The 13210-nt window shown below is 33.1% G+C and overlaps 1 protein-coding gene across 3 annotated transcripts; it reads right to left on the reverse strand.

The window, feature by feature from the left end:
- Nucleotides 1-1264: 1264 nt before the first annotated feature.
- LOC107808344 (phosphatidate phosphatase PAH2) lies at nucleotides 1265-8895 on the reverse strand. Of its 3 annotated transcripts, XM_016632856.2 has the most exons (10): nucleotides 8717-8895; nucleotides 7866-8553; nucleotides 7663-7736; nucleotides 5298-5382; nucleotides 4939-5025; nucleotides 4775-4847; nucleotides 3997-4040; nucleotides 3135-3263; nucleotides 2962-3060; nucleotides 1265-1771 (listed from the first exon to the last, which is right to left on the reverse strand). In XM_016632856.2, the coding sequence occupies exons 2-10, from the start codon at nucleotides 8244-8246 to the stop codon at nucleotides 1721-1723; spliced, it is 1023 nt and encodes a 340-aa protein (XP_016488342.1). In that variant the 5' UTR covers nucleotides 8247-8553; nucleotides 8717-8895; the 3' UTR covers nucleotides 1265-1720. The 3 variants fall into 3 exon arrangements, with proteins under 3 accessions (XP_016488342.1, XP_075082294.1, XP_016488343.1); XM_075226193.1 differs by lacking the exon at nucleotides 8717-8895 and having other exon boundaries at nucleotides 7866-8564; XM_016632857.2 differs by lacking the exons at nucleotides 3997-4040; nucleotides 5298-5382.
- Between the last annotated feature and the right edge of the window lie 4315 nt (nucleotides 8896-13210).

The following is a 13210-nucleotide window of genomic DNA, read 5'->3' on the forward strand; positions in this document are numbered from 1 at the left end:
TTTTAACCCCAAACTTTTTATAATTATATTTTTTATCGAATATAGCTTATATATCTTAAGATGTATATATAGTATAGTATAGTATATATATATTATAACGCATTACTTTGAATATCTCTTTACAATATTTTTGTCTTTAAATTTGAATTAAAAAATTTAGGTCACAATTCTATAATATAATTTACAAGGAATTGCCTTAGATATTTTTATTACCATTTTTTTCTCTAACTTCTATAAAATTTAAAAACAAAATAGAAAATATCAGTTGGGCCCACTTAACCCGGGACCATTAGTTATATATATATATATATATATATATATGTTGGGCCCACTTAGGCCTGGGACCGGCCCACTTAACCCGGGACCGTTAGTTCGTGGTCCCGGGCCGATTCCAACAAGAAGCCTGTGAAGCACGGGACCACTTAGGACCGGCCCACTTAGGACCGAAACTACGAAGCCCACTTAGGATCGGGCCCAACCCACATGCCACCCTTAGTTCAAACGGAGGCTGGTTCTACCGGCTAAAGAGCAAACGGGCTGTTAAATCTGCAGACTCTAACGGCAATGGGTGCATTGATGAGGATGAAATCAACAACCTTGTGCAGTTTGCGCAGAAGCACTTGGGTATTAGGATTATGTTTTGAAGTGGTCTTTGTGTGTTAAAAAGTCTACTTGTGTATATATATTTCTATTAGGATCGAAATAATCAGGTATCATGCGGAAGCTAGTAAAGCTAACTTTGAACAACGATAAATCAGATAACAAAAAAAAAATATACCAAAAGAGATACAAACATTTAACGTGGTTCGGTCAATTAACCTACGTCCACGGGGGAAGATGAGCAATCTACTATATAAAAGAGAGTACAAAATATCGAGAGAACAACCACAGGAAGAGGCAAACACAAGTGGCAGGCTAACACTTGTCCCGAAATTCTTCCCCTAAACAACTCTCAAACCCTATATGGCTACATTGTGGATGCTACTGAATGAGAAGGAATGATCTTCAATTTATAGAAGTCCAAACATTTTCCTTCAAGAAAAAAGACTAGCTAAGGAAAAAAAAAAACCTAAATATGGTAAATATGTAGTCATTTCCTTCGTGAGATAGGAAAACCAAATATAGTAAAAAAATTATGACAACCACCTAACAATTCCAAACTTAAGTTTATTTTCTATTTCACTTTCTCTTACTCCCTCACATTTCTATGGATAACTCCTGTATATTGTACTTCACATTTAACACGTAGCATGAAGCTGAGAAATGCTAAAAGCTTTTGAAAAAGCATTCAAATAGCCATTGCAAAGTTTACGAATTCTACTTAGTAAGGGACCTAAACACATGATTTTTTTTCTCTCAAAGTCAGACCAAGCCTTATGACGAAAAGGAGAGATAGGACGGATCACCTGTCGATCTGTGATTAAAAAAAAACCTACACATGAATTATAGGATACAGATTGACAAACACAATGGGCTCTTCATGCGTAAAAGGGGAAAATCTTATTCTAACAATCTAATATCTAGAGCATTTGATAAAACGAACCTTCCTTTCGCTCTTAAGGTGGACATTTCTTGACAAAACCAGTTACACAGAGACCAGATCCCCTACATAAAGTTCAGAGAGAATTTTCTTCAAATGCAGGTCTCCATTATTCCAGTATATGTGTCATTCACAACGATGAATGCATCAGTAGCATCACACTCTCCAGTCATTTACCCATCAACGGCGAAAAAACCTCCTCTTAGTAATAACACTTTGTCCATAACAAATCTGTTCATTAACAAAAGATTCTATAAATGACCAAAATCTATACCTCTCATCCACACATAAACTACAACATTATACAGAGTTCAAATTATTCAATCAATGTGGAATATATATAGTAATTTCCTTCCACACTTGTTCATATACAAGAAAGCACAACAAATGAGCAATCCTACTATCGAATATTGATGCGTAAAATATCAGAAATTGAGTAAAATACTTCCTTTTGAAGGATGGGTGTATAATACAACAGCATACTAGTAAACTTCCATGTGCAATATACAGCTATAATGAGGCTGTCTTTGGTCAACCTTAGTTGTAAGGTGCACACATAAATTAGCAGTTTCTCACGAATCCATCACTCCCCCCCCCCCTCCTTTTCTCAGAAATGGGGACAAGTTGCTTCCAAGTTAATATTTGAACAAAAATTTATATGAATCTCTTCATAGCCATGGGAGTGCCATCCCTGAATCTCAAAAAATAATTGGATGGACTGGCCTAATCTCGGATAGGAGACGGAAGCTTCCAATAATTCCATGAATTAAAATCCTCCTAGAAAAGTGAAATTGTTTGGCGACTGTAAGATGATTGAGGTTTCAAGAAAACACTAGATATGTATTATAAAATTAAATTTCGAACCAGCAAAATCTAGTATTTCCAGGACTCCATAGAACGATGTAAAATTGTTTTGAGAAGGCAAAGCTGAGACATGCAAGCTCTATGTACCCTGAAATGATCAAGGGAGCCTAAATAGTCATGGGGATAATACTGCAACGGTGAGACTTTTCCGCTCATACTTTACGCTTTGGGTCGTCTACGCCGTACATCGCAAACATGGCATGAACTTTAAAACTGGGATAAAACTAGCCCCTTCGAAACCTACTAATTTTTTAGCAGTTAATTCTAATTATCCACATTTGAATATATAATTTCTAGGTGCCATGTAGATGGAGTTAAAGTCTCCAAAAAAAACAAACATGCTGACTAAATAAAAAAAATAGCCAATCGTCAAAACGAATATAATGGTGAAAGTGGTTCTGATGCTCCACTTCAAGATAGCTAACTTTCAACGTCCCACATCACTTTGGAGAAGGATAACAGTGAAGCTCAAGAAATCACAGGCTTCTCTTTGCTCTATCATGTGCTAAATAGCCCATTATCGTTTATTCAGAACAAGAAAAGCAAAGAAATCCAACCTGCTCACGTGAGGACAAGGGTGGAAACATGCCATCGACGCAACCATGTATGTAGGTGTATGACTTTGTATCTATGTGGTGGTTCATAACAATTTGGCCCTGTACATTATAGAACTACCATCAAAAACTCGAAGAAAGTTACTTGCCAAATGTCCTTAGTTGATTCTACATACCTTGGGATCGATGGTGAAGATTTTTCCTTCAGGTATTCCAACCTTGAGGTAGCTGAGCTTGTCGGTGTCTCTGTTTCCAAAACCAGCATAGAAGGGATTCCTATCAGAAGGGAACAATGCCTTGACATCCTGAAAATTTCAATAGTTAAAAGTTAATTATCTGCATATGTTGCCAAAGCTGATGACAAGATAAAGTGCTGAAAGTTAGCCACTAAAACTTCTACAATTGCCCGTAATTTAGATACTCCCTGCCTATAGTATTCCAAGAGAAAACCCATGATAAATAGGGGGAAAAACACCAAAATAAAAACCATTGTTGCATTTATCATAAAAGACGTAATCCACTCTGAGTTACAGTTTCGAGCTTTCTCTTATTAGTCATTATATCCATCTTGCGATTATTCATTCCATTAGTTACATCTTGATGTTCCTGCACGGCCATATTTTGAGTGTGGCACAACAAACACACAACTTCTCATCCACCTTAAGCAGGAGTAAGATCTGTTAAATGGTATTTTTCTATGTCCAAATCGCGTTGTATCAAACGTCCACTTGTAAATTTTGGAGCATTTGGGACTTCTGCGTGTGTTAAACAGGGAGTTTTTGTGCAGTTAAACTAAAAAGCACCAAATACCCATTTATTCTCTCACTCAACTTGTTTACATCACAAGGCATATCTCCCTTAAGATAGCAGAGAAGTTAAGATTAGACAACACGGATGTAAGTCATCTTTATTCCATTAAACGATAAAAGCACTCTACCAGATGCAGCTCGCCTCACAACTTTTGCAGACATGCATAACTTTTTTGTTTAAAATGCTAAAGTTACTATTAGGGGGGAAAATATGAATCAAGAAACTGACCTGTAAGCAAGTAATTTTGAATTCATGAGGAGATCTTGTAACCACTGCAAAAGGTAAACAGGTAGATACACCTCTCAATCAATATTATGAGCAGAATTTGAAGCGGTTCTTCTGGGAGAATTTAATATCATATTACTAAATGGTGCAAGAAATGCAGAAGGAAATAGCACATTTCACCATTTAAGCTCATAGATAAAAGCATGAAACAGCCAGTCCACTGAACCAATTAGAGAATAGGGTGCCGACGGCAGGATATTAAAAATTGCTAACAATTAAAGAGTAAAAAGGAGGACATAAGAACATGACACTGCAAGAATTGTCAGCAAATATTGACAATGGATACTAAAAAACTTCCAGGCGTCATTACCATTTTTTTATGGAGTAGATAATTTCAACCATCAAAATAGTTGTTCTCTCTTCAGGATTAAGTTCAATGTTAAATACATTTAAACCAAAGAGCAAGTTAATAAAAAGGGGACCAGCAATTGAGCAATCCAGACACAAATTAAAAAGGGTAGCAATAAAAGGATAGAAAGCACAACGTGCTATATATAAATTATCTAATAAAAACAAAATTTCCAGGCACCGTCCATATCAGGTTTTAGTCTACCCATATGTTGATAGATAATTTTGTTTTATTCTACTAATCATGATTCATAAAAATACAGACAAACAGGACAAACAGAATATAACCAACTCAATGGGATGCATAGTTTGGAGCAACGAAAAATATAAAGAGAAGGCACTTCACGAAATAAAGAAAGGAATAGCCCGTAACCTTCTCGAAATAAAGAACGAAAAAGTCCATCAGGCGATGTAAGAACAGGTCCTTCTGGTAATCCCTTTCCATCCTGCAATTATCAAAAACACAAAAAAGCCAAATTAATTGATGAGGAGCAAAAAGAGAAGTGTGGTTACTTGAGACAAACTTACTTTTCATACCTGCATAAGATTAAACAAGAATTGTCTAGTGAGATAGGCCTGTGAAATAGCACGTGCACTTTGGAAAAGCAATTGATAGCCGTTCTCCTGCAACAAGAGGACAACATCATGCATTCTTATTCTACTATCAGACGAAAACTAAAACATATATTTACATAGAAGAACTGTAGAGACATTTCAATCCTTAGCAAGCATAGCAAAAGGGAAAACAAATTCACAACATAAGAGAACATCCTTGAACTAAAGACTTGAATTCTGACCAATTACTTGCCATAACTATGAAATTGGCATCATTCCACATCACAGCTCGTCTGAATAAACCTCAAAAAAGATTAGAGAAAATGAACTAAGCCTAAAACCTTGATAGCCGAAAAGAGATGTGCAACGCCTGACTGTGACCAATCCACCCCAACCAAAGGCATGAACTGTCCTAGAACATCAGATCTGTTTAATTGAGAAAAATATCACACATCAGGCAGGCACAAGGAAATAATATCATCCATATTTCTATCACCAACTCAAACAGAAGTCTAGCATTTTTGTTCACAAAGTTGTTCACTAAGGAACCAAGAAGACGAACCAACAGATGTTCAACGAGGATAACAGGAAACTAGCGTAGAAAATTTTAGAGCCCAGAGCTTCATTCTAACAAGGTTGACTATGTAAACCAATTTCTCACTTGTTTCGAAATATTGTCTCAGGTAGTAGATATTTGCTTTAAATCCTGCCAACAATCAAGTGAAGAAAAAGAACCAGAGACAAAGGTGGCAATATTAGCTAGAAATGACAGTTGTCATCGTTGCTATTCCATGTTTCGATGGAACGACATCACATATAGTCATAGAGTTGGATTCAATCAACAAATTCCGCAGCTCAATCTAGCTGTTCCAAAAGTCATGAGCCAAGTCAAATTGGTCAACTGTTTGATTGACTCAGCTAAATTGCATCCCAATTGTAGGCCCATATAAGAAGGGCCATATCCTTCATTTCCTTCTTTCTGATAGCTATACAATTCAAGTTGGTTATATCTTAGAAACCCTCCCTCCCTCTCTTGACAACGGAAATCTTCACTTCAACTATCCAGTACTTCTTGAACACTATACTGATCACAAAAGTAGTCTAAAAAACAAATCGCAAATGTCAAATAGAACTTGCTGCATGTGCATAAAAGATTAATTAATCCTAAACTGATACTCTAATAATTAATCCTACACTGATACTCTTCCATCCCACTCACTTTTGACTGAAAGTCAAAGCAATAATAGACATATGATAAGATGTACCATTTGAAATATTATTTAGAGACTATATAAAACTACTACAAACAGGATCTTTTTCCAATCCAAAATATTAAAAATGCTCAAGAAATCATGATCAAAATTTACTGATCTTGAAAATCATCAAATGGTAAATATTTTGACCAGAAGAGATCAAGAGTAACAGAAATAATATTATGATGTGAGGTCCACTATTTAAAGCTTTCAATTCCGGCATAGATCACAGAGGGAGAGAAGACGAACAAGACGGCATCTTAAATAAAGGTAATATGCTTTCTCCATGTATCACAATAAGTACCACTTGTTCATAGACTTGGAATTGATAAATATTCAACAATGTCCATTGTCAAAGCTTGTAATACTAATTTGCCTTAGAAGTACAAATGAAGTCTTAGACAACATTTAGTTCATTGTCAGCTTGGGTTCAGAAATAGTTTATGACTGAAGTAACCTAGTGTGTAGTACGTGACATGAATGCTATGTTGCCCGGACTCTCCAAAAAAAGCTGCCGCACCCGCGTCGGATCCTCAAAAAATGCACTAGTTTTGGAGGATCCGGCACACACCGGAGACATTTTTGGAGAGTCCAACTGTCCGAGCAACATAGCATGAATGTGAACGAGTTTTTTCAGCATAGATTCTTGTAGTTTTGAATTCAATTCTGGTTATATTATTATACCATGGCAACTCTCTGGAAAATTTAAGGGACAGAGTCAACGGTAAATTTGGAAGGAGTCTCCGTGTTGGGACTCCAAACTGCATCTTGAAAGTTCCCTTTCGAAAGTACGAAGATAAAACCTCAAAAATACCAAAAATGACAACATTACCTCTAAATTGGGACCCACTTTTCTCTACACTAAATTATATATCAGCTCTGTTCTCAATCTCCAGGGCAAACTAAGAAAATCTAATCAGGAAGAGGGATATTGGACTTGTGTTTTCAACACTTTTAAGTGAATCACACTATGGTTCATCAATTAAGAACGCCTCCTTGCTTCTAGGATATGTGCATGGAAGTGAATCACAAAGTTAACTACACCAAAAAAGCAATTTACAGCCAAACATTGTACTTAATAAAGTTGATGTTGATGTTACGATATGAGGTTCATGTAACAGAAAAGAGTTACACAAGAAAATATCAAATAATTACCATTAACACTCCATTTGGACTAATCAAAAGTTGATGGAGTAATTGTTGTGTCCAAGACTTGCTATTTTCAACTTTAATCATAAAGAATATCACAAGTAGCAACTTTTTTGAACTATTATGTTCAACTTTGATCACAAAGAATGTAACAGTTATCAACTTTTTTAATCAAAAAAGCTGATAATTGTTACATTCTCCGTGATCAAAGTAGAACAAAATAGCAAGTCTTGGACACAACAGCAAGCTCATAGAGAAATCAATAGCACCAACCATCTATAGCAGAAAAGTGAATCAATTTTACCTAGTAATTGTTCCATCAACATCAGAGACTACAATATTTGTGTCCCATCGCCACAAATATATACACGCATCAACCTGCAAAGTATGTATCTCAAACAAATTATAAGCAAGCATTTGCATAAGCACACAATAGTTAACCAATAGTAAAAAAAAAGAATCAAACACCGAAGCAATGTGCAATGAAAAGAAGTCTTAGCAAATGACCTGCTGTTTCGAGCATGTGAATACAACTACATTCTTTCCCTCCTTCAGATTCAAAGTTGCTAGCTGTTCGGATGTTCGAGTAGTTAAAGAATCTCCATCTACCATGTCCAGCTCCCTTAGAAAGTATGCTTGCCCTCTACTATCTAAATTCATACAGAAACCCGCTTCCACGCCATTGACACTTACATTAACCACCTTTTCTTTTGCCTTCAAAACCTCCTGAAACTTTCCGAATCGAACATACCAAGGAGAGGATTTCAAACTCCCATCTGGTTGCTTCACCACTATGATATCCACAGCACCACCAAATGGATTTAAAGTCCCAGAAACACTACGTACGCCTCGACCTATATAGCTACCTATCCTCCCCACAGTATTCATTCTCTTACAACAACAACAAATACGCCTCAGTACCAATTCGGTTCCGCTACTCGTTTAAATCATCTCATGCCAATATTATGCAAATACAGTGTTCATTTTCTTAATAGAAGAAAATCTGTCAAGTTTCCACTTTGGCACAGTCTTATTGCCACGTCACAAATCAAACCCCCAATTCATCAAGATTGATTTTTTTTAAGCTCATCTGCAACAATCCATTCATTCCCTCACGTAAATCTTTAGATTCTCTCACAAAGATTCAATCTTTACTTGATTCCCAAATCAATTCTCTCGCTCACGTATTTGAATTCTAACAACAATGATCAAAGAACATTAATTGATAAAGATTCAAAGACCGGTGAAAAAACGAGCTTTCTTGCTTAGAAAAAGGCAGATAAAAGACGAATATCTGAAGGAAAACATATATATACTATAACAATGCACAAATTTGCTGAAAACACAGAAAAGTATACCTAAATAAATTGTAGCAGAAACTGAATCCAGCTCAAGAAATTAATCAGTGGACAGGGTCACAAATGAAAAAAAAACGAAAAATAAAAAGATAGTATTCTTGCAGTATTAAAACCGCCAAGACTTCAAACTTAAACGTTGAATAATAGTTGGCTGAAAGGTCGACCAAGAAAAAAAAAAAAGGTTGGCTGAAAGAGCATATATTCTTTTCTAAAAAGATATCCGAATGTGCCACTGCTATAATTAATTGGAATCTTACCGAAATGTCCTAACTCCTAACTTACCGCACTGTAGTACTTATCAAAACTAGCGGAATATATATAAAAATTAAAAACTCAAAAAAATAAGGTGTTTTCTCTCTAATAATCACATACAAATTTTATATTTTAAGCGTGATTAGCAGTATTAAATGCTAAGACAGGAAGAAAATTTTATGAATGAAGTAACAAATAAGGTGATGAAATACAATATATATATATATATATATATATATATATATATATATATATATAAACAGAATTCTAAAAATTTAAGCAAAAAATGACTTTTTTCAATGGGTATGGTTGAGATTCATTGAAAACATATAGATGAATCAATATACAAAATTTGGGGAAGATTGGAGGTGATTTGAACTGATTTGATTTCAAAATTCGTAGTTAAAATCGAGTTCAAAAAATTCTTCTGCGACACATGTATCACGCATGTATCTCACACGTAGTGGATACATGGATATACATGTGATACACACTTGATACACATTTGATACAAATATGATATACAAAGTGATACACAGTGTGATACACCTATCATTTTTTCATGTTCATCTTCTACTTCGAATTTTCAATTCAAACCACCTCAAAACTCCACAAAATCGTCCCAAAACTGAGATTCAAGCTCCTTAAGATTTACCAAATCTATTCTAATAACACACACTCAAAAGAAAGCAAATATTTGACCTTTTTTGGCTACAAATAACTATTTGATTAATATTAATAATATTTTATAAATTGGCCAATTTTTATAATAGGTTACTTATAAATGGACATAGCTGATATTTTTTCTCACTAATTTGACACGGTCCAATAAGACGACACCGCCAATGTCTCTAATGGAGTAGTAATTTTTATACACTTATACTTCTTTTGTCTCCATTTAATAATGAGAAAAAATAAAAGACTTTTAAATTTATGATTTAAAATAAATCATACATATTTATGTATTTATAAATTATCTCGTTAAAGGTAAAATAAATAAATTATTTAATATAAAATACAATATTCTTTTTTATCAACTAAAAGGAGAGCGTATTATATAAGTTGAGATGGAAGGGAAAAAATAGCACAAAAACATCCACTATTTGTAAAGTTATTGAAAAATAGCCATTGTTTTGCTTAAACACGGAAAGTTCCAGCATAATATGAGGAACTATGGAGCTCCTGCGTATAAACTTCCAGCATATGATGTTGGAACTCCATCACACGTAAAGTTCCAGCATAATATGTTGGATTATGGAGCTCCTGCATATAAACTTCCCGCATATTATGTTGGAACTCCAGCACATTATGCTGGAACCTCATATGTAGAAATTTCGAACTCCAGCATATTATGCTGGAATATTTCAGGATCAGGGGCGGCCCGTCCATAAAGCAGGTAAAACAACTGATTTAGGCCCCACATTTGTGGAGGCCCAATTTTTTTTCCCACCTAATAGGCTATATATAAATTTTTAAAAAAGTTATGTGAAGTGAAAAGGTTTGATTTCTTTATTTAACAAATAAAGGGATGAAGGATTTGCAACTGCTTTGATCGGCCAAGGAAATTGCATTTGAAATTAATATCGAACCCGAATTTCATAAGAAACCTGTAATATATATGAAGAAACAATTTGAGGAGAATGTTAATAGTAAAATCTCAAAATCTCTCGTAGTGTCCTTTAGAGTTGATTACTTTTTATACATACTCCCTTTGATCCATAATAAATGACTTTTTAACCTTTAATGTGCCCTTTAAAAAAATACTGACTCCTAGAACAAAAATGTATTTTGATTGAATTATCCTTAATTAAAATTTATATGTTGTTAACTTGACACATTGAGATATATAAATAAGGGCAAATTTTGGAAAAATAAAGTTAATTCATTCTCGATTATATAAAAGGACACTTATTTTGGACCAAAATAAAAGGCAAAAAAAAAATACTTATTATGGGCCGGAGATAGTAGTTGACAAGGTTGTTTTTTCACTTTAAAATAGATCTGAACAATTAGAGGCATATGAAAATATTTTTATTTTTCTATCTAGCAGTAAAAACTGAGATCACTAGTTGATGAAAATTTGAAAAATATTTCCTTCATCTTGAATGCTCCTTAAATCATAATAATCAACCCGGTATTGATAGTTTATATTTATTTTATGAATCAAAAATATTAAGAAAAATAGTACAATTAGAAGATAACAATTTAATTGATATACTCAATCAAATAAAAGGATTTGATTATTTTTCAAATGCCTATTTTACTTATAGAATAATGTTAATAACTCTTATTACTGTTGCTTCAACGGAAAAAAGTTTTTCAAAATTAAAATTGATAAAACCTTACCTAAGATCAACAATGTCTTAAAGATATTAAATGAATTAACTATATTGTCAATTGAGAAAGACGTATTAGGAGAAATTGATTATAAAAATTAATAATAACTTTGCATCTAAAAAAACTTAGAAAAATAGACTTCAAATAAAATAAAATATATTTTATTAATAAAAAAGTCAAGGCCCCTCATAAAGTTTGGCTTTAGGCCACGAAATTGGTCGAGCCGCCCCTGTTCAGGATCTTTAAGGTTGTTTTTATTCAGATTTTATCTTTACATGAAAGTGACTAAATTTCGATTACTTTTGAAATTGTGGCTATTTTTTAATTACCAGTTATAAATCTAGCTATTTTATATATTTTTTTTTCCCGAAAAAACATATATTGTGACTCGTATATTGTTAAACTACACATGTATCAAATGTGTAAATAATTAAAAATAGTATATTAAAAAAATAGACGGTTAAATCAAAAGTTTTTTTTTTTGTTAAGGCGTGTAAGCTGTATTTACTTGAGAGGACACAAAGTGAAGACAAGGCAAGAGTGTATTAGAGTGTACTCGTATTTTCTTTTTAATTTCAAGGGTCTCTCACAAATGTTGCTGCATGTACTTATTGAATATTATTTGAGACTTGTAACACTTGTGGTTTAATTTAATATAATCTATCGCTTTCCTTTGAAAAAATTCTTTTAACTTCTTTTGTTACACGCTTACATAGGAGGAAAGGAGAGAGAATAGTCCGCAGGTAAATCGCAAACTCTAACTCGTACTACCCCCAAAAAAAAAAAAAAAAAAAAATCCTGGTGCACTAAGTTTCCGCGTTGCGCGGGGTCCAGGAGAAAGTATTAAATTTAACGGTGAAAAGCCAAATAAACCTTTGTATTTTCGAAAATGGTCTAAAATACCATCGTTATATTATTGAGCTATATATACTCTTCCCGTCATATTTTGGAACAAATATACTCTTATTTTGGATGGAGTGCCACGTGTCAGCACTAGATGAAAACGACCCATTTTTTTTTTTACCCGATCCGTTTTAAAAAACTCATCACCCGACCCGTTTTAAAATTCAATTTTTTTAAAGCATATATTTTGTAAAAAGTGGAATTTTTTTTTGTAAAATTTTTTTTTTAAAAAGAAAGGGAATTTGCAAAATATATATTTTTAAGTCTTTTCAGTTTTTTTAAAGTATTTGTTTTGTAAAAAATGAAAAAAAAAATTAAAAAAAATTAAAAATGCTTTAAAAACTGAAAAATATATATTCTGTAAAAACTGGAGAAAAAAAAGAAAGAAATTTGTAAAATATATATTTTACAGTTTTTAAAGCATTTTTAAAGTTTTTTTTTTGTAAAAACTGAAAAAAATAAATAATTACAAAATATTTTTATTTTTTTAAAACTAATGCATATGTAGTCCACTGCTTTAGGAGAGTCTTTTTTTTTTAGTTTTTAAAAAACATATTTTTTTTCAGGTTTTACAAAAAAAATACTTTAAAAAAACTGAAAAGACTTAAAAATATATATTTTGCAAATTCTTTTTATTTTTTTTTCAATTTTTACAAAAAAAATACTTAAAAAAAACTGAAAAGACTTAAAAATATATATATTTTGCAAATTCCTTTTTTTTTTCTTTCAGTTTTTACAAAAATAAATTCCAATTTTTACAAAATATATGCTTTAAAAAAACTGAATTTTAAAACGGATCGGGTGATGGGTTTTTTAAAACGGATCGGGTAAAATAAAAAATGGATCGTTTTCATCTGGTGCTAACACGTGGCGTTCGATCCAAAATAAGGGTATATTTGTTCCAAAGTATGACGGGAAAAGTATATATAGCCCAATAGTATAACGAGAAATATTTTTAGACCATTTTCGAAAGTACAGGAATATATTTGGCCCTTCGCCGTA

This window comes from Nicotiana tabacum, chromosome 12 (assembly GCF_000715075.1).
Source record: "Nicotiana tabacum cultivar K326 chromosome 12, ASM71507v2, whole genome shotgun sequence".
NCBI lineage: Eukaryota > Viridiplantae > Streptophyta > Magnoliopsida > Solanales > Solanaceae > Nicotiana > Nicotiana tabacum.